Genomic DNA, 22,873 nt, shown 5'->3' on the forward strand with positions numbered 1-22,873 from the left:
CCCTTCCATACGGTGCCGCACACGTATGCGTCATGAGGAGCAAGTGGATTCGCGACGATGCCATATCGGCGTCTTGATTATATTTATTGTAGTCGCCCCTGTGTTTTTACATTCTCTCAAATGATTCATTCTCTGTGGTTTTCAAAATTCGCGGGTGAAATCAATATAAGCGGTGACTATATTTTATGATGCGAGTATTATTACGTCACGTCGTACGGCTGGCATTGGCTGCTGCCCGCGAGATTTAAATTCCGTACTGAAAATACATATTATAGTGTTTGAATATGGTAAAAAGGATAAAAATAATTAAATAAACTACTGTACATGTTTAATAGGCTATATTCAGTATCTCTGGTGGTTAATATACAGGTAGGCTAGGTACAGTGACCACGGAACAGAGTGGGGATCGACTTACGATGAGATCGTCTTACGATGGCTCTATCGAAACCTAATGCCATCGTAAGTCGACGTTTACCTGTATATATATATATATATATATATATATATATATATATATATATATATATATACTGTATATACACTCTCTTCATCAAAGTTTTAAAAATAATACAAACTGCTAATGATTGGCTAGGTTAGCCTATGGAGATTGCCTAGGCCAACAAACTGAGAGGCTAGTTTAGCCTATCTCATAATCAGCATTTATCATACAACAGGTAGGACCTTACAAGTAGCCTAGGCTACATCACTGGGAAAAGTAGGAAACTTTGGCAAAGTAATCTAAATTGTTCTTGCATCCAATGCTTATTGTTTACCAATTCCTACAAAAAAAAACATAGCCAAATCATGCAAACTGTATATCTTGTAGGTAATATTTAAGGTCCGGTAGTCACTCAATAGGCTATCAATAGTATTATTTTCCAGACTATTCCGTATACCAGTATATCAATATTTGGCTTTACCAAGGTCACATTACACAATATACAAGATTTGTCCTAAATATTTTCTTTTTACTATTATCAAAAGATTAAAAGAGGAAGGAAAGTTGATTCAAGTAGGGAAGAAAAGGTAAAAGGCAAAGATGAAAAGATGATAATGGAAGAAGGAGTGATAAGGGGAAGATGGGCAGAATATTTTAGGGAACTGTTGAATGTAGAGGAGGATAGGGAGGGAATGGTGATAACAGTGGGAGGTGCAAGGAAAATGACAGTGATGGGTGAGGAAAATGGGGGAAAAATAAGAAAAGATGAGATGGAAGTAGCAATTAAAATGATGAGAGCAGGTAAGGCACCTGGGTTAGATGGGTGTCATGCGGAGTGTCTGAAGAAGGGAGGTAAAGTAATAGTAGACTGGTTAGTGAGGTTGTTTAATGTGTGTCTAAGGGAGGGTAGAGTACCAGAGGACTGGAGGAGTGCATGTATAGTTCCGCTTTTCAAAGGAAAAGGGAACAAGTGTGAATGTAGTAGTTTCAGAGGGATCAGTTTGTTGAGTGTAGTTGGGAAGGTGTATGGGAGGGTTATAATTGAGAGAATTAGGAGAGGAACAGAGGAAGTAATTGGTGAGGAGCAGTGTGGGTTTAGGAGAGGTGTGGATCAGATTTTTGTGATAAGACAGATTTGTGAGAAAGCTTTAGGAAAGGGTAAGGATGTCTTTTGGGCCTTTATGGATTTGGAAAAGGCTTATGATAGGGTAGACAGGAAGGCACTGTGGGAGGTCTTGCAGATATATGGTATTGGGGGAAAGCTGTTAAGAGCAGTCAAGAGTTTTTATGAGAGTAGTAGAGCCTGTGTTAGAATCAGAAATGGAGAGAGTGAATGGTTTGAGGTAAAGGTGGGACTATGTCAGGGATGTGTCATGTCGCCATGGCTGTTCAATGTGTATACGGGAGGTAAATGCAAGAGTAATGGGCAGGGGACTGGAGTTGGTTGCGGAAAATGGAGAAAAGTGTGAGGTAAGTCAGTTGTTGTTTGCTGATGACACTGCACTTGTGGGAGGGTCAGAGGAGGCATTGGGAGAGTTAGTGACTGAGTTTGGGAGGGTGTGTGATAGGAGAAAGTTGAAGGTGAATGTGGGTAAAAGTAAGGTGATGAGATGTACAAAAGGAGAGGATGGTGGAGAGTTGGAAGTAAGTCTTAAAGGGGAAAGGCTGGAGGAAGTGGATAGTTTTAGGTACTTGGGGGTCATATGTGGCTGCAATGGGAGTAGAGGTAGAGGTAAGCTGTAGATTGATAGAAGCAAATAAATGCCTTGGGGGATTTAAAAAAGTAATGAGAAATAGACATTTGGGAATTAATGCAAAGAGGAGATTGTATGAAGAGGTGATTGTGCCGACAGTGCTGTGTGGGGCAGAGACATGGAATTTGAGAGAGGCAGAGAGGAAGAGTTTAAATATGTTTGAGATGAAATGTCTGAGAAGTATGGTGAGGGTTACAAGGCTGGATAGAGTGAGAAACAAGGAAGTGATGGGGTGGAAAAGGAGTTGGCTGAGAGGGCTGATGAAAGACTATTAGGATGGTTTGGACACATGGAAAGAATGGATGAAGGAAGACTGGTGAAAGGGGTATGGAAGGCAGAGATGGAGGGAGTGAATTTGAGAGGACGACCGAGGATGAGATGGATGGATGGGGTGACAGGGGCGTTGAGCAAGAGGGGAATGTCTGTGGAGCAGGGAAGGGAGGTGGCAGAAGATAAGGATGAGTGGAGAAGGGCTGTGTATAGATGATACTGTGATGAAAAGAAAGGGAAGGGATGGGAGGATGGGGGGTTTGGGGAGTGGGAAAGTGTGAATGATACTTTGACGCAGCCCGAAGGGACTTCTCCCCGTCCTCCATTTTCTATGTGAGGGGACAGATAAGGGAAGTCGCCAATTAAGTGAAGCAGCCTTGCTGTGGATGTGCTGTGTCCTGCTGCATTGCTTCTGACCCAGGGTGGTGGGCGGGATGCAGGGATGACCCGTCGTCCATGAGGGTGGAAGGGATGATGGGTGGGAGTGGGTTTATGCCTTTTGACTTGGCTACCTCCCTGATAAGGGGAAAAAAGCCTTTTGTATACAGGTAGTCGTCGACTTACGACCTATGCGACTTACGACTGATCGACTTTACGACCACGAGATGGTATAATAATATCTAACATTTAATAGAGTAATAGAATTGCAATGTTATGCCTGGCAGTGCAGTACATTACTCCGCACTCTGCGAGACGCGAGTATGATAGTTTTCGCAGGCTGCCGGCAGCGTCAGCATCCCAGCTAGCTAAATATTCTTTCATTTTGTTTGTTTGAAGTAAAATGTTTCCTAATTTTGCATTGCATTTTGTATTGTTGTATGTTTTGTAATTAATAAAATATAACACACTTTTTATGCCTAGGCTAGTTTGTTGTCGATAACAATATATTCGGTACAGTACTTGAACGAAAAGAATGAGTTTTGTTGAAAAAAATCCTAATTTTGCCTTACATTTTGTATTTTTGTTTTGCAATTAATAAAATGTAACAGTATTTTTTTATGCCTAGTCTGTTGTCGATGACAAAATGTTCGGCACAGCATTTTGTATTTTTATGTTTTGCGATTAATAAAATGTAACAGTAAACTTTGTTTATGCCTAGTCTGTTGTCGATAACAATATTTTCGGTACAGTACGTAAACGAAAAGAATGTGTTTCGAAATATTTTTTCCTAATTTTGCTTTACAATGATTTTAATGTAACCAACAAAAAAGGATTTGTAGGTCAAAGATGACAGGACTTTATTCAGTATGCGTAGGCCTAGGCTACGTTTCCTAACGAAAATGATAAAAAGTTAATATTAAACAACGTAGCTCAAAGATAATAAGATTTTATTCAGTATGCATACGTTTCCTAAAGAAAGTCTGATGGTAAAATAATACAAAGGTTAACAAATACAGTATTAAATATCATAGGTCAAAGATGATAGGATTTTATTCAATATGCTTAGGCCTAGGCTACGTTTCCCAAAGAAAATCAGATGAAATTATAAAAAGGTTAAAAATACTATACAACATAGTTCAAAGATGCTAAGATTATTTCAGTATGCTAAATATACAATATATATATATATATATATATATATATATATATATATATATATATATATATATATATATATATATATTATATAAAGGGTAATATATACTGTATATATATATATAGACCGACTTGCGTCCAGATCGACTTACGACCTGTCTGTCGGAACCGAACTCGGTCGTAAGTCGATGACTACCTGTATAGAATTATTATTATGGTTATGGGTTAAAGCATAAATATCTGGTACACTTAGGCCTAATTTGCAATTGTCTTTATAACATAATCAGTTTTTAAATTAGATTAAAATGGTTCGTGATTTTCTTTACTCTGATTTCTATTTTTCATTGCTTCACCTGTAGGCCAATCATATTCACTAGTACTGTATTTTCCGGCGTATAGTGCGCGACTTTTTTCCGTTGGAAGGGCCTAAAAATGGGGGGTGCGCGTTATCCGGTGGTGCGCATTATCTACAGCCTACGATAAAAATTCTGCGGCTGTGTGTAATTTTTTTCACAACAACATGACGATGTTGGCCGTCACAAAGTCGGGACGGCACACTTCTCTGTGACATTCCGTGAGAACAAGAGGAACAGCCATGGTGGCATGAAAGAATACGCCAGCATGCGTTACCGTATATAAATATTTGGTATAGGCAGGTATCTATCGAATCTTATTTTTCATGTTTAATATGATCAATATTCATGATATTTGCCCATGTTCACAGCATCCTAGTTTGAATTTTTATGTTGGCTTTGTTGCTTCACTTTAGGTATGGTACAAATTCCGTTGCGGCCGTTCATAAACTCGTGTCAAACATCTGACTACAACACCCTCTTTCGGGAGTTATATTAACTAAACGTCACCTCGATGAGAGACTGTCCTATTTCACCATTGTCATTGCAGGTTCAAAGCTAAAACGAAACAGTCTGTAGTTTGTTTCAGTATTAAATAAAAAATGGTAAAGACGAATTATTTCCTCAAGATATAAAATGAACATTTTCTGTAAAAATCCCGAAATTTTTCTGTATACAGGTAAACGTCGACTTACGATGGCATTAGGTTTCGATAGAGCCATCGTAAGACGATCTCATCGTAAGTCGATCCCCACTCTGTTACGTGGTCACTGTACCTAGCCTACCTGTATATTCACCACCAGAGATACTGAATATAGCCTATTAAACATGTACAGTAGTTTATTTAATTATTTTTATCCTTTTTACCATATTCAAACACTATAATATGTATTTTCAGTACGGAACTTAAATCTCGCGGGCAGCAGCCAATGCCAGCCGTACGACGTGACGTAATAATACTCGCATCATAAAATATAGTCACCGCTTATATCGATCGTTCTCTCTTTCACCCGCGAATTTTGAAAACCACAGAGAATGGGATTTAGGGCACATTTGAGAGAATGTAAAAACACAGGGGCGACTACAATAAATATAATCAAGACGCCGATATGGCAGCGTCGCGAATCTACTTGCTCCTCATGACGCCTATGTGTGCGGCACCGTATGGAAGGGGTTAAATTATCATATCGTCGTCGTCGTCGTCGTCATCGTAAAGTCGAACAATCGTAAGTCGCGGCCATCGTAAGTCGACGTTTACCTGTATTTTACTTTCAATAAACTTTTTTTAGATCATATTTCTTACAAACTATTTAAGCTACAAAGTAATAAGGGACCAACGCACAACATGAGTCATATACCGGTATATGTAGTTCCGACTTTTTCTTAGTTGTGTCCTGATTGATGCTTAAACTGACACTTAATTTAGTGACAAATCAACAGATTTCCCAGCGGTGGCTCTAGCCAATGAAAAATACTTCTCCATGTAACCTCGTTCACATGATATAAATACCGAGGTAAAACTGTGTTATAGACAAATGCGATCGGGCATGCGCATTATACGTCGGTGCACGCTATCTGTGTACTGAAATAACAAAGTGCATGGGTGCGCATTATAACCCGATGCACATTATAAGCCGGAAAATATGGTAACCATGATCAATAGCCTGTTTCTATTTCGTATGTTTCAAACCACTAAATTTCTTTGATAAATGTATGATTTTCATATTCTGAAGTAGCTTTATCATAATCTAGCATATTTCTATTAAAGGAAAATATGATAAAACTACCGAAAATGAAGGAAAAGAAAATTCACTGGGAGACACTGCTTCAGGCAGAATCTGCAGCTGTTGTTTGTTTACATTAGTACTAGTAGCACACAATGCCGTCACATGGTGGCAGCACGAATTGATGCTTATTTATGTTGAAGTAGAAGCATTGCAGTACAGTATAGTACAAAATATTATATATATATATATATATATATACATATACAGTATATATATAGTTTCACTCTCCTTACAGGAAACAACTACAAATACATGATCACAAACACTTTTACCCAGACTGACAACGATAGCTTGTCAATATTGTGTATTTTTTTTATTTTTTTTTTATTGATGGATTGTTTTTTGTTTCCATCTGGAGAGACCACTTAGTGTACATATACACTGCACACACTCACTATTGCCTCCAAAATTAAAAGCAAAACCATACAAAAATTGCTAAATTGTGCAACTGGTAAAACCAAACAGGGAAACCATGTTAAAGAAATAATTTTATTGGACTTAAGGAGTCGGAGTCAGATAAAAAATTCCAACTCCGACTCCGACTCCTAGTACTCTTCGAAATCCGACTCCAGCTAAAACCTCCGACTCCGACTCCGCAACCCTGCTTCTCAGGCAATTCATCTCAAACATATTTAAACTCTTCCTCTCTTATGTTCCGCTTTCTGCCCCACACAGTGCTGTCAGCACAATTTCCCCTTCATAAAAATCTCCTCTTAGCATCTATTCCCAAATGTCTATTTCTCACTACACTTTTTAATCCCCCAAGGCATTTACTTGTTTCTCTTATTCTACATTCTACCTCTACCTCCACTCCTCCCTTTCCCACCACACACATCCAGTATCTAAAGCTATCCACTTCCTCCAGTCTCTCTCCCTTAATACTCATTTCCAATTTGCTGCCATCCTCTCCCCTTGTACATCTCATCACCTTACATTTACCCACATTTATCTTCAACTTCCTTCTTTCACAAACCTTCCCAAACTCTGTCACTAACTTCCCCTAATCCCTCCTCTGACCCTGCTACAAGTGCAGTGTCATAAGCAAATAACAACTGGCTTACCTCCCATTTTTCTCCATTTTCTTTAACCATCTCCAATCCCGGGCCCATTTCCTTTGTGTTTACCTCTCACTCCACCCCATCCATATATAAATTGAACAGCCAAGGTGACATAACACATCCATGGCAAAATCCCACCTTTACCTCAAAGCACTCACTCTCTCCATTTCTAATTCTAACACAGGCTCTACTACTCTTTTAAAAAATCTTGACTACTCTTAACAGCTTTCCTCCTATCCCATATACCTGTAATACTTCCTACAGTGCCTTACTGTCTACCCTGTCATAAGCCTTTTCCAGATCCATAAAGGCCCAAAAAACATCTCCACTGTTACCCAAAGCCTCCCACATATGCCTTACCACAAAAGTCTGATCCACACAACTCCTACCTGTCCTAAATCCATACTGTTCTTCACCAATTCTCTCAATCAAAACCCTCCTATAAGCCTTCCCAATAACACTTAACAAACTGATCCCTCTGATACTACTACACCCACACTTGTAACCTTTTCCCTTAAAACAAAACCATATAGGTACTTCTCCAGTCCTCTGGAACTCTACTCTCCTCCAGACAGACACCAAACAACTTCATCAGCCAGTCCACCACCACTGCACCTGAACTAATTGTATTTAGCTAATTATAATATACAGGAAAGGAGCAATGCTCATGGGGTCATACTTCTTACTCTCCAATTTATTATACCTAGTTTCAAGTTTATGTATGGTTCTTTGGTTCTATCTTAATTTTCCAATTATACTTAGACTTGAATTCATGTCTTGTTCCAGCTTGGGCTATATCACCTAAGCTATTTCATGTATTCATGCATCTGCACAGAAAACTGTATTTCTTTATATGCTTTAGACATGCAGTCTTCCTCAGTTTGTTCTCATGACCTCTTAAAGCCCTATTCTTAATAAAGATATCTCTTTTGTCAAAGTAATCTATATCCTCTTGGGACCTAAGCACTGATCAAGTCACCTCATTTTCTTCTATCTTTCAACAATGACAGATCCAGTGGTTTTAATCTCTCTTCATATGGTTTATTTACCAGACTGGGAACCAGTATGGTTGTTGACCTATGTATTCTCTTAATAACAATGAAATGTGCAGGGAAATCACTTGTTGGTTGTGTTAGGAGAGGCAGTTATGTTGTGGAGAATTCAGTATCATTTAGTATGTATGTGTATAGTATTTAGATTGGAAAGTTGGTCCAAGACTTGGTCTCCCCTTTGGTCTACTGATTATGTGTGTACCCATATTGGGTGATGTGCATTCTTATGTTTGCAACAATGAATATTGTTGTCTTTATTTGTTTGAATGACAAATATTTCTAATATAGTGTCTGTGAATGATTGTTTCCTTTCCTTTGTTTTCGTTGGAGAATAGTATACTTTTGTGTATAGATCTATTCACATCTATGGATGAAAAAACTCATAGAAACCCTGATCCATCAAAGATTAGAATATGCATCAGTAGTATGGTCTCCACACAGAGTGAAGGATATAAGCAAGATCAAGAGAATACAAAGGAAAGCAACCAAACTAGTTCCCAGCCTAGCAGACAAACCAGATGAGGAGAGACTAAAAGCACTGGATCTGCCAACATTGAAAGAGATTAGTATTCAGGTCACTAAAGAGGTGATATAGCCCAAGAGGTGATATAGCCCAAGCTGGAACTATTCATGAAACTTAAGTATGATGATTGGAAAATAAGGATATAGCCTAAGTTGGAGCCATACACAAATTTGAAGCTAGGCAACTAGAGAGTGAGAGTGTAGTAATTCTTCTCTTTATAGTATAAGTAGTAATTATTCCCTATATAGTGCTTAATTCCTATATAGTAATTAAGTAGTAATTATTCCATTAATTACTACTTATACTATAACACATAGACTATACTATAAAGAGAAGAATTACTACAAGAGACAGAACCCCACAATCATTGCTTCTTTCCTATACATTGATGATCTGGTTTAACATCATAAACTCCACCTATCAAGAGGCTAGGATGGTGCTCCTTATGACTATGTATTGAGGAAATTAATGAACCATGCCCTTACTTCAACTCAACAGCTGCAGGGTTTAAACTATCATCACCTCAACCTTCACCAGAAGTAGCGATGCCTTCACCTGTTCAGCTGGCAAGCATCTTCCCATTTACTACTTACTTTCTTATGTTTACTTATGTTGTTACTGGACGCAGGCCTTTAGACCTCTATATCCAGATCCTTGTTGATCATCTTGTCTATCCGAGTGCTTGTCCAGATGACATTTGAAGGAAGCCATAGTAGGCGCTTGTACAACCTGGGTAGGCAGGCTGTTCCAGACGTCCACAATCCTATATGTAAAATAGTTCTTTCTCAGCATTTTGTTGGCTCTCTTTTTATAGTTTGTAACCATGTCCCCTAGTCATCAAAAGTAGTGTTGCACCTTCTTCATATTCACCTTGCGTCATCTTATATGTCTCAATCATATCTCCCCTAACTCTTCTATAAACTAATGATGGTAAATCTAATTTTTTTACTCTTTCCTTGTATGTCAGGTCCTTCAGACCAGGAATCATCCTTGTACCCTTCTTTGGACATTTTCAATAGCTCTAATATCTTTTTTCTCCAAGGGCTCCAGACTGCTTGAGCATATTCCAGGATGGGTCTTACCATGGCTATAAATAGTGAATGAAACATTTTTATGTCCTACAGATAACACCCATAATTTGATTGGCTTTGTTGATTTTGCTTTGTATATGGCCTTCAAACTTCAATTTGTTGTCCACTAGTACTCCTATTTCTTGTTCTTCTTGTGTGTATTTTAGTTCTGAGTTGTTATATGTCTTATACCTGTAATTATAATTATTATCAGCGTGTCGCCCACTTACATGCATTACTTTACATTTATTTGGATGTAGCTTTAACAACCACTTGCCAGACCTATAGAGGTGTTCTGTCTTCTTGGAGTTTGATATTGTCATTTGGACTTGATATACTTCTGAACAGCTTAGCCTCATCAGCAAATATGTAAACATCAGATTCTATAACAACAGGCAAGTCATTAACATAGATGATGAAGAGCACTGGTCCTAAAACACTTCCTTGAGGTTGTACTAATTAACACCTGGCAGCGACCGGCGATTTTCTATGGTGCCCGGGCATTGTGTTTTTTTCAGTTCCAACTGTTCATATCATATGAATGATTCGTTTACTAGTGAATTCACGAAAAAAAACTGCTGAATTTAGCATGAGAAATGATGCACAAAGCAGAAAATCCTTTGCTGAATTTAGCGCCCAGACCATGGCGGTGCCGCCATCTTTGTTTATGTCCGGTCATTGGAAAATGTGGAATGGCCAAATTACCAGCAGTTGGAATGTGAATCCTAACCTAACCTTTGTGCGTCATTTCTCCTGCTAAATTCAACATTTTTTTTTCGTGAATTCACTAGTAGAGGAATCATTCATATGATATGAACCATTGGAACTGAAAAAAACACACTTACACAATGCCCAGGCACCATAGGAAATCACCAGTCGTTACCAGGCGTTACTGGGCATTATTTAGTAGGACTGCTTCCTTGTGGTATCCCACTTAATACTTCGTGCCATTCAGATTCTTATCCATTTACAATAACTCTTTGCTTTCTTCCAATTAAGAATGTTTCAAGCCATCTGTATATTTGTCTAGTTACTCCATACATTTGTAGTTTGGTCAATAGTCTGTTGTGAGGGACTGTGTCAAATGCTTTTATAAAGTCCAGATACATCACATCCACACCATTACAGCATGAAAAATATATTAAAGTAAATACATAATGTTTACCTAATATTTTAAGGGTCAACACAGTTTAACCTTTCTCTAAGCTTAAAATATCTAGACAGTAAAAATACTTATGTGATGTAAAGAGCCCTGTAGCCTAGTTTTACATCCTGGTATAAGGTATTGACTACATAAGTTTTAAACATTTAATACTTCAAGGACTTCAGTGACATCTATATGGACCTGAGTCCTGCAGCATTCTTCCATTATTAAAGACTAATCTCCATTTAACCCCTACAGCATCAGTGGTATACATCACATGCCGCAATTGTTTTCTGGATTGAGTGTCAGTGGCATGCATTGTATGCCACAATTTCAAAAATTCACCAAAAATAGGCACTATGTCAAGAGTCAAATCTGTGGTAATGAACTAAGTAGCCCTATCCATTGGCTATAAAAGGCATCAAAAATATTTTATTTATTGACAAAACTGGCAACCCTGACAAAAATTTTTTGGGGGTAACTTAGGGTATAAAATCGGCGTTTAGGATTTAATTTAGGTGATTCTGGCGTACGAAACAAAGTATGAGGAGGTGAAGTTGTACTTTGACAGTTAGGCAGGTGCTATTTAGTACATACAGGTAAACGTCGACTTACGATGGCATTAGGTTTCGATAGAGCCATCGTAAGACGATCTCATCGTAAGTCGATCCCCACTCTGTTCCGTGGTCACTGTACCTAGCCTACCTGTATATTAACCACCAGAGATACTGAATATAGCCTATTAAACATGTACAGTAGTTTATTTAATTATTTTTATCCTTTTTACCATATTCAAACACTATAATATGTATTTTCAGTACGGACTTAAATCTCGCGGGCAGCAGCCAATGCCAGCCGTACGACGTGACGTAATAATACTCGCATCATAAAATATAGTCACCGCTTATATCGATCATTCTCTCTTTCACCCGCGAATTTTGAAAACCACAGAGAATGAATCATTTGAGAGAATGTAAAAACACAGGGGCGACTACAATAAATATAATCAAGACGCCGATATGGCAGCGTCGCGAATCCACTTGCTCCTCATGACGCCTACGTGTGCGGCACCGTATGGAAGGGGTTAAATTATCATCGTCGTCGTCGTCGTCGTCATCGTAAAGTCGAACAATCGTAAGTCGCGGCCATCGTAAGTCGACGTTTACCTGTACTCAGACTTCCACGAAATTATAAAAAAAATATACTAAAAAATCAATTAACCACATAACAAAGTGATATTTCCCAAAAATTCCACAAAAATTATTTATAAACACGTTTTCCAAAAGTGTCAGACTATTATGGGTGACTGTACATTGACTTGAAACATCATAAATGTCAAATTCACTATCTGAAATTCTAACAAAGCTTCCCTGAAAAAATACAATGGACGTTACTGTTCAACTCGCATGAGGAACGAAAGAAAGTCTACGGATTTTCTACCAAACTTTTGCATGCATATCTTGACAAAATCGACCCAGTTTCTCCACTTCTAGGCTAAGGTGAATCAAAATAAGCAAGATTTGTTGGTTTTACATCATTTTGAGTTGATTTAAGCAAATAATTTTTTTTATTTTGGCTCCGACACTGGGGGGGGAGGGGGGGAGTATATACAACATTTGGCTGCCGACATACAGGTTAAAAAAGAATACTGATCATTTTCAACTTCTACCCTCTATTTTGCTACTCCCTTTAAATCTCACCTTTATGACTCCACCTCTTCTGTGCAATATTGTTCCTAACCCCTTCCTTACGGTGCCACACACATAGGCGTCATGAGGAGCAAGTGGATTCGCGACGCTGCCATATCGGCGTCTTGATTATATTTATTGTAGTCGCCCCTGTGTTTTTACATTCTCCCTAATCTGCTCTTAATCCCATTCTCTGTGGTTTTCAAAATTCACGGGTGAAAGAGAGAACGATCGATATAAGCCGTGACTATATTTTATGATGCGAGTATTATTACGACACGTCGTACGGCTGGCATTGGCTGCTGCCCGCGAGATTTAAGTCCCGTAGTGAAGTGGCGAATAAATGGGTACCTCTTGAGAGGTACATACCTACATGATATAGAAATAGAAAATTAATTATTAATTTTGTAAATTATAATACATCAATGTAATATGCAATTTTCTTGGCAGAAATCAATAACAAAAAGTTGCTAAAACTGATATACTAACTTATGAAGTCACAGTAGTTGAATGATACACCATGATAGATGCCGAGGTCAAAGAAATGAAAGGATGATAATTTTGTCTATTCTAACCTACCTAACTAACCTATATTTAGTAATTCGGTACTTCAAATTCTAAAGATCATCCAGGTCGTCGTCATCACAGATGCTGATGGCCTGATTATTATTGTACCTCAGGCAATTAACAGAAAACAGCAGAACTCCATGTTCTCTCATAAAGTCCAAGGAAGCCCTAGTCTTATAACAGTGCTTATTAATGTCACTTGGAGTTGCCAGTCCACAACATGAAAGCCATCATCCAACTGACAGTGAGAAGACTGGACAGACAACAACATGGCGTCTGGACCATATCTTAGTGGCTTCGTTCATAAGTAGATTTGCTTGTAGCAAGTTTTTTTTATTTCCTCCAAGAAAATCGCATATTATGTTCATGTATTATATTTTACAAAATTAATATATAATTTTCTAATGCTATATTATGTAGGTGTGCACAACTAAAATACATACATATACCAAAGGCTTTTTTCCCCTTACACAGGGGGAAGCCAAAAAGAAAAAGGCACAGTAATCATTCCCACCCATTCCATTCCCTACATATTCCACTCCCCTCCACCCTCCTTCTATCTAGGCACTTCCTGGATGATGGGTCATCCCTGCATCCTGTCCACTGCCCTGGGTCAGAAGCAGTGTCGCAAGACACAGCACATCCACAGCAAGGCCGCTTCATAAATTCAGTGACCCCCCCCACACCTCTCCATCCCCTCATGCAGAAAAGGAGAAGACGGGGAGAAATCCCTTCGGGCAGCGTCAAATTTTTTCTCATACATACTTCCTCACCCCCCATCCCCCACCCACTCCCCCTCATGCATCACAGCCTCATCTATACACAACCCTTCTCCATTCACCCCTATCTTCTGTCCTCTCCCATCCTTCCTCTACAGACATTCCTCTCTTTTGTAAAGCCCCTTTCACCCCATCCATCCATCTCATCCTAGGATGCCCCCTCATATTCACTCCTTCCACCTCCGCCTTCCACACTTCTTTTACTAATCTTTCTTCACTCATTCTTTCCATGTGTCCAAACCATCCTAATACTCTTTCATCAACCCTATCTCCCAGCTCCCTTTCCATCTCTGTTCTCCTCCTCATTTCTCACCCCTATCTAGCCTAGTAACCCCTATCATACTTCTCAGACATTTCATCTCAAACACATTCAAACTCCTTCTCTCTTCCTCTCTTATGTTCCATGTTTCTGCCCCGTATATTGCTGTTGGCACAATCACTCCTTCATATAACCTCTTAGCATTCATTCCCAGATGTCAATTTCTCATTACACCAAGGCATTTACTCGCTTCTCTCAATCTACATTCTACCTCCACCCCCACTCCTCCCTTTCCTGTCACATTCGCACCCAAGTATCTGAAACTATCCACTTCCTCCAGTTTCTCACCCTTAATGCTCACTTCCAGTCTACTGTCACTCTCTACCCTTGTACATCTCATCACCTTACTTTTGCCCACATTTATTTTCAGCTTCCTTCTTTCACACACCTTCTCAAACCCTGTCACCAACTTCCTCAATCCCTCCTCTGATCCTGCTACAAGCGCAGTGTCGTCAGCAAACAACAGCTAGCTCACCTCCCACTTTTACCATTTTCTTTAATCATCTCCAACCCCTGACCCACTACCCTTGCATTCACCTCTCGCACCACCCCATCTAGCCTAGTAACCCCTATTATACTTCTCAGACATTTCATCTCAAACACATTTAAACTCCTTCTCTCTTCCTCTTTTATGTTCCAGTTTCTGTCCCGTACAGTGCTGTTGGCACAATCACTCCTTCATATAACCTCCTCTTAGCATCCATTCCCAGATGTCTATTTCTCATTACACTTTTTAATCCACCAAGGCATTTACTCCCTCCTCTCAATCTATATTCTACCTCCACCACCAATCCTCCCTTTCCTGACACATTTGCACCCAAGTATCTAAAACTATCCACTTCCTCCAGTCTCTCACCCTTAATGCTCACTTCCAGCCTGCTGTCACTCTCTCCCCTTGTACAGGGTCTAACAGATAAATCCGTACAAACTTTGAAGAGGTTTTAAGCACTTAAAAAGTAACATATGGCAATTCTGATTGTTTCCAGATACTTCCATTTGTCTAATAATTTAGCCAGTTGTATACTAGCACCGGTGCAATAAACATTAAGCAATGGAACAAGCCAAACGTTCAGCCATATGCGAACTTCGTCGCGCGGGTCACACTCCTAGCGCCATAATAAGGATGCTAAAATACTCCAGACAAACTGTTTATGATGTTTGTAAACGTTTTGATGAGACCGGCGAAGACCAACGAGCTGCTCACAAGCCCAGAAGGGGCAGAATTCTAACACCTCGCTTTTTAGCTGGTCTCAAGAGAAGTGTCAATGCAAATCCAGCCTTACCATTATCGACATTGGCAAAGAAGAGAGGTGTCAGCACAATGACAATTCACAGAGCATTAAAGAAATTGGGATTAACCTCATTCTCACAAGGAAAAAGACATCTTTTGACACGAAAAATGAAAGAAATCCGCTTGACCAGGTGCCAAAAGCTGTTGAACTGGATGAAGTCGAATGGCTCAGTCATCAAGTTTTTTTCTGACGAGAAGATTTTCACGGTTGATGCGACTTTCAATAAGCGGAATGATCGCTGGATAGCCTCCTCATCCTCAGAGGTTCAACACAAGACAACGACGAAGAAACCAGCAAGTGTCATGGTGCTCTGTGTGGTGTCAACTGAGGGGGACGTCTTCACTCACTTCTTCAACAACAAGGAGAAAGTCAATGCCGTTGTCTATTGCAAAGTTCTAGAAGAGAAAATAATACCCTGGATGAAAGATAAGGCTAGTGGCAACCGGTTTGTCTTCCAACAAGACTCGGCTCCAGCCCACACAGCGAAGAGGACCACCAACCTTCTCGAAGGGTCAAATGTGCAGTTCTGGAACAAAGAGTTGTGGCCCTCAAATTCGCCAGACCTAAACCCTTTAGATTATTATTTTGGGGCGCGAATTGAGGCCAAGGCATGTGACAAGCCACACAGAAGTATAACAACCCTGAAGACAGACATCAAGAAGGCTGGGGGTTCATTATCAAAGTCTGAGATCATCAACGCTGTATCCAAGTTTCGTAAACGCGTTGAAAGCGTCATAACAGCTGAAGGTGGTTACATTGAATGAAATCATTGTTCTTATTGCCTTTTCTAAATATACTGAAAATTTCATAACTCTCTGTTTATTATAACCCGAGATATTAATCTTAAAACATGTGATAAGAAGTTGTACGGATTTATCTGTTAGACCCTGTACATCTCATCACCTACTTTTGCCCACATTTATCTTTAGCTTTTTTTCACACACCTTCTCAAATTCTGTCACTAACTTCCTCAATCACTCCTCTGATCCTGCTACAAGCACAATGTTGTCAGCAAACAACAACTGGCTTATTTCCCACTTTTTTCCATTTTCTTTAACCATCTCCAACCCTTGACCCACTACCTTTGCATTCACCTCTTGCACCACCCCATCCATGTATAGATTGAACAGCCAGGGCGACATAACACATCCCTGACGAAGTCCCACCTTTACTTCAAACCACTCACTCTCTACATTTCTAATCCTAACACAAGCTCTACTACTCTCGTAAAAACTCTTGACTGCTCTTAACAGCTTTCCTCCTATCCCATATATCCGCAGTACTTCCCACAGTGTCTTCCTGTCTACCCTGTCGTAAGCCTTTTCCAGATCCATAAAAGCCAAAAAAAAATCCTTAACTTTTCCTATAGCTTTCTCACATATCTGTCTTACCACAAAAATCTGATCTACACAACCCCTACCTGTCCTAAAACTCCCTGTTCCTCTCCTAATCCTCTCAATCAAGATCCTCCATAAGCCTTCCCAACTCAACAAGCTGATCCCTCTGAAACTACTACACTCACACTTGTCCCCCTTTCCCTTGTAAAGCAGAACTATACAGGCAATCCTCCAGTCCTCTGGCACTCTACCCTCTCTTAAACAAACATTAAATAACCGCACCAGCCAGCCTACCATAACTGTACCTCCTTTCTTCAGACATTCTGAAGGTGCCTTACCTGCTCTCATCATCTTAACAGCTGCTTTCACCTCATCTTTCCCTATTTCTCCACCATTTTCCTCACTCATCACTCTCATTTTCTTAGCACTTCCCACTGCACCTACCTTTCCCTCCCTATCCTCCTTCACATTTAGCAATTCCCTAAAATACTCTGCCCTCCTACCTCTCACTGCCTTCTCTTCCATTATCATCTCTCCATCTGCACCTTTTACCTTTTCTTCTCTGCTTGATTCACCTCCTCTTCCTCTTTTAATTTCTTTTCAAAACATCTTTTTATTACTTTCAAAATTTTCTGTCATACTCTTACCCCATTTCACATCTGCTGTCCTCTTTGCTTCCTTTATCTTATGGCTATGCTTAACTTCCCTTCTCTTTACTTTGTACCTCTCACATGATTCCCTCGTCCTAATTTGTAGCCAATCTATGAATGCCTGTTCCTTCTCTTCTACACCCTTCTTTGCTTCCTTATCCCACCACTCATTATGCTTCCTTCTATTTCCTCCCACCCTCCTTGTTCCATACACCATCTTTGCACACCTTATGACTCCCTCCTTGAACCGTCCCCATTCCTCCTCCACTCCTAGTTCTACTCTATCCTTCACTCCCTCCCACTCCTCTCTCAGCTTCTTCTTATACTCATTCTCCTTTTCTTTCTCATTTAAGCAGTTCACTCTAAGTACCTCCCTACCTTCTGCCCTTTTCCTCTTTCTCCACTCTCAATTTACCTTCCACCAGAAAATGATCTGATATTCCCCCACTCTCTCCTCTTAGAACATGTGCATCCTTAAATCTTCCTACCATACTCCTGAGTCCTGGTCACCACTATATAGTCCATTAACGCTCTATCTGCCACCCTTCCACCCACCAACCTCTCCCATGTGTACTTATGCTTGACTTTTTCCTAAACACTGTATTTGCTATCATCAGCTCCACCAGCAATTCTCCACTACAATTTTTACCAGGAACTCCAAACTTCCCAATTACTCCATCTAAATGCACAGGTTATTCCAATGAAATACAATACTTAGTGTTACATGAGTTCTGATTCTATATTTCTATAAAATATGGGAATACATAAAAGTAAACTATGCAACCAGAAAGTATATATTCTTATAAAATATGAAATTTTTATGAAGTTAACTTACCTCAATCACTCTATCCTGAGCTCTTTTTAATTCAGTAATCCCCACAAAATCCTGGTAGGATCCATACCATCGGTTTAAAATATCATTCCAATCTTCTTTCTTCTTACTTGTGTCAGAAGTTCTATCATTTCTAACAGCTAGAGCAGCTGAAGAAATTTTTCCTAATAAGACAGATGATTTTTCTGCAATCTGATTTCCTATACGATGTAAGTCTGGTGAGTTTTCTTTGACATATGCCTTAACCTCTACAAAATTGTCTAGAACTTGCTTCCTGTCAATATTTGATTTGTCTGTCTGTGCCAAGGTCTTCTCCCCTAGCACTCCAAATTTCTTTCTTTCAAGTTTTTCTGGTACATGAGGCTCCTTCTCCTTCTCTGGAGGTGTGGACTTTGATGACCAGTGTCTATTTTGTGCCAAAGGCTGAGAAGACCAAACTTTGTTAATGTTTTGTGAGGTTAAGCAATATAAATTCCTTCCACAGTGACAATCCTCATTAATGCCTGTAGTCCATTTATTCCGAACTAACAAAATGCGTATAGATTGTTTACTATCAAAATGACTGAACAACTTGTGTTTAATTATCACTGAACATGAAGATTGCAACCTTAAATGCTGTGCATATTGAGGGTTCACAGCACTAATTTTCTGAGCATACATCGACATCCTGTTTCGCATATGCATAGTGACTATGTGTTTCTATTACATTATATTATTTCGCTACATTATAACATGGCCAGTTCGCTACCAAACAGTACTCTTTTTCTTTAGTCTTTACCATCATGATCATCACTGTTTATATTCATAATCTGATATAAGACATCCTTTTATCTAATTTCTGTTCAATCTCGCCACACCGGCACCAGAATTATATAACGTTTCCATACCCTTGCAATCCATGTAGAAATAAGTAGCAACAAGTAAGAGTTGACAGTTTCTTCAGTGTCCGCACTGTATTTAACCTGAACACAAGTGAAAACCCTGTAAGATATTGTTTACTTTTGCTTTGATGAATCGCTTGATCCATCCCTGTTCGTCATGGCTATCACTACAGTAAAGTGTCGTATGTTTGACTGGTCCACTGAATGTATGTACTTGTGTCTGGAGCAAATAAGTAATTATTTATTATTTCTTATTTTGAACGGGTATGTTTTCGGCGATATAAGGACCGGCCAATCTTTCGTTTTCATGCATTTTTTCAGTGTCAAAGAGCTTGCATTTCGCACGAAATCGTGCCGGCAGCAGTGGGTTCAACACCAGTTTTCACACATTATGATTATATAAGTTCAACGAAGCTCACGCTGTCTTAACAGTCATACTCGATGATAGTGGTGGGCAGCTACCGGTGAAATTACCGGTTTTATCTGTAACAAACTTAATGTTATTTCTGTGATCAGCATACGAAACTGTATTAATTGTGAAAGTTTCATAAAAAAAAAAATAATAAAAAAAAAATTCTGCGTGTCGCCAAACGAAAACCCATATATTATATGGGTCTTCGTTTGGCGACACGCGGAATTTTTTATGAAACTTTCACAATTAATACAGTTTCGTATGCTGATCACAGAAATAACATTAATTCTATTGAGAAATTAAAAAAGTGCCGAAAAAACGGTTTCAATGGTAAAAAAAATGACCGAGACCTTAGCGGTACATACTTGCTTAATGGTAAAAGTTTAACCGGTAAAATTAGCGGGGCACTGGTGACTGGGCCCGTCACTCAGTACCACCAAGCCGAGACGCGCTTACCGCTCTCTGAATGTTATGGTATAGCTTATCGAGTTATCGGTTAACGAAGCTTTAACGGTAGCAGAATGTTTGCCGGTAAGCTATCGTTAAGGTTGTTGGATAAAACCTGTAACTTTACCGGTAGCTGCCTACCACTACCACCTCCAAACATGAACCCATGCATGCAGACAGGCGAACGAAAATTTATACACCACACCCACCCTCAGATATAATGTCACTGAAGGACATATAGGATATAATGTCACTGAAGGACAAAATATAATTTTAGGAAGGGATACCGGACAGAATGTCAATGAAGGCCAAAATATCAAGATAGGATGTAATGTCAGTGGCAGACAAAAGATCACGATGGGATGTAATTATAGTGGAGGAAAAAATATCATGTACTTTAATGCTCGTAGTATTAGGAACAAATTTCAAGATATACAGGCGTATGTCAAAAGCAAAAATCCCGATATGATAGGAATAACTGAGACATGGTTAAATGGTACAGAGTTCGAAGCTGAATTTAATATTGCGGGATTTAAACACTTTCATCAGGATACAAACCACAAGAAAGGTGGGGGTGTTCTATTGTACGTTAAAAACAATGTTCATGCTTGTGTTTTAGAGAAAGTGAAACAGGATGCATATGATAGTTTGTGGGTTGAGTTAACCCAAACAAATGGACAAAAAATGAATATAGGTGTAATATATAGGCCAAAGACATTATCATTAGGAGACGACAAACTGTTATTTCAAGAACTGTCTAGTTTCTGCAACCGGGATTTATTGATAATGGGTGATTTCAATTTTACTGACATTGATTGGATGACCCTTGAACATGGCCATATAGGTAGTCGCTTGATTGATTTTCTTGGTGACAATTACTTAATTCAGCATGTAAAAGAGCCCACAAGATATGGAAACTTACTCGATCTTTTGATCACTAGCCGCGAAAGCATGGTAACTGATGTAGAAGTCGGTGAATCTGTTGCAAATAGCGATCACAACTTAGTTAGATTCAAACTCCTAAACAATTTTAGAATAGATACTTGTGTTTCTAAAATACCCGATTTCAGTAAAGCTCAGTTCATAGGACTACGTCAGGAGCTTCAACTTACAGATTGGGAGGCAAAATTAAACGAAAGACCTGTAGATCAGATGTGGGAAATATTTCAAAATACGCTCACTAAGATGATTCAAACTTACATTCCTTTTAAGGACAGACGTCCCCCAAATCAGGCTCGCCCAAAGTGGTTCGACAAAGAAACTGAAAAAAGTATTGCTAAAAAGAGACAGGCTTATAAGAAATATAAGTGCTCGGGTGCATCTAATGACTATGAAAGTTATGTATCAATACAGAGAGATTTAAAAAAGACAATAAGAAAAAGAAAACGACAATACGAAATGAACATCGCTGATAAATCCAAAGAGAATCCCAAAGAATTCTATAGTTACATTAGAGATAAAAAGGTTGTTAGGAATCACATTGGTCCACTATTATCTGCTGACGGTCAACTTGAATATTCAAATGAAGGAATGTGTAATATCTTAAACAATTATTTTAGCTCGGTATTCGTAAACGAAACACCTCAAAGTGAATTCCAAACTGAAACCTGTGAAAAGTCTGGGGTAAACTTACTCACTACGGTAAATATAACAAAAGAAAAAATTAAAAGGTGTATAGTCAAACTCAAAGTTAATAAAACACCAAGGCCTGACGGTTGGCATCCAAGAATCTTAAAGGAAATGAAAAACGAGATTGTTGTTCCATTAGAAATTATTTTCAAGAAATCCATCATATCCGGAGATGTCCCAAGAGAATGGAAGCTAGCTAACGTTAATCCCATATTCAAAAAAGGTGACAAAAAGAAACCAAATACCTATAGGCCTATAAGTTTGACTTCAATCGTAGGAAAAATAATGGAAACTATCATCAGAGATGCTATCGAACATCATTTAGAAAGTAACCGTTTGATAAATGATAGCGAGCATGGTTTCAGACGGAAACGTTCTTGCGTGACTAACTTACTCGAATTCTACAACACAGTTATTTCGAATTATGACAAAAGAAACAATATAGATTTAGTATATCTAGACTTTCCAAAAGCTTTTGATACCGTCCCACACGAAAGACTACTTACTAAATTAGCTTTACATGGAATAAGTGGTAGCCTATTAGGTTGGACTAGTAATTGGTTGAATGGTCGAAAACAGAGAGTTGTTTTAAATGGAAAAACTTCTGGATGGAAAAGTGTTGCAAGTGGAGTTCCTCAGGGTTCCGTTCTTGGGCCACTTCTATTCATAGTATATATAAATGATATAGACCATGGACTAAAATCTACTGTTTCCAAATTTGCTGATGATACAAAACTGTGCGGAGTGGCAAATGATCACTCAAACCAATTAGATATTCAAGAAGATTTAGATAAATTACAGCAATGGTCTGAAAAGTGGCTGATGAAATCTAACACAAGTAAATGCAAGGTAATGCACATAGGTAAAAATAACAGTAAGTACGATTACAAGTTATTTGGTAATTCGTTAACAAAAGTGGATAGTGAAAAAGATCTCGGCGTAATTATCAGTAACGACCTCAAATCATCCAAGCAGTGTATTTCAGCCTCTGAGAAAGCAAATAAGATTCTGGGACTGATTGCGCGATCTTTTGATTTCAAAAGTCCATCACTCA

General features: G+C 38.9%; 1 protein-coding gene across 1 annotated transcript in view; it reads right to left on the reverse strand.

Moving 5' to 3' along the window:
• Positions 1–19,738, reverse strand: part of LOC143039382 (uncharacterized) — a 52,841-nt gene extending 33,103 nt beyond the window's left edge. The window contains exon 1 of the mRNA XM_076209308.1: positions 18,454–19,738. Coding sequence (XP_076065423.1) covers positions 18,454–19,134 — 681 coding nt within the window. The 5' untranslated portion in view covers positions 19,135–19,738. The remainder of the gene's footprint in view (positions 1–18,453) is intronic.
• Between the last annotated feature and the right edge of the window lie 3,135 nt (positions 19,739–22,873).

Source organism: Oratosquilla oratoria, chromosome 26, assembly GCF_046742065.1.
Source record: "Oratosquilla oratoria isolate Oo_2021 chromosome 26, ASM4674206v1, whole genome shotgun sequence".
In the NCBI taxonomy this organism is placed as follows: domain Eukaryota; kingdom Metazoa; phylum Arthropoda; class Malacostraca; order Stomatopoda; family Squillidae; genus Oratosquilla; species Oratosquilla oratoria.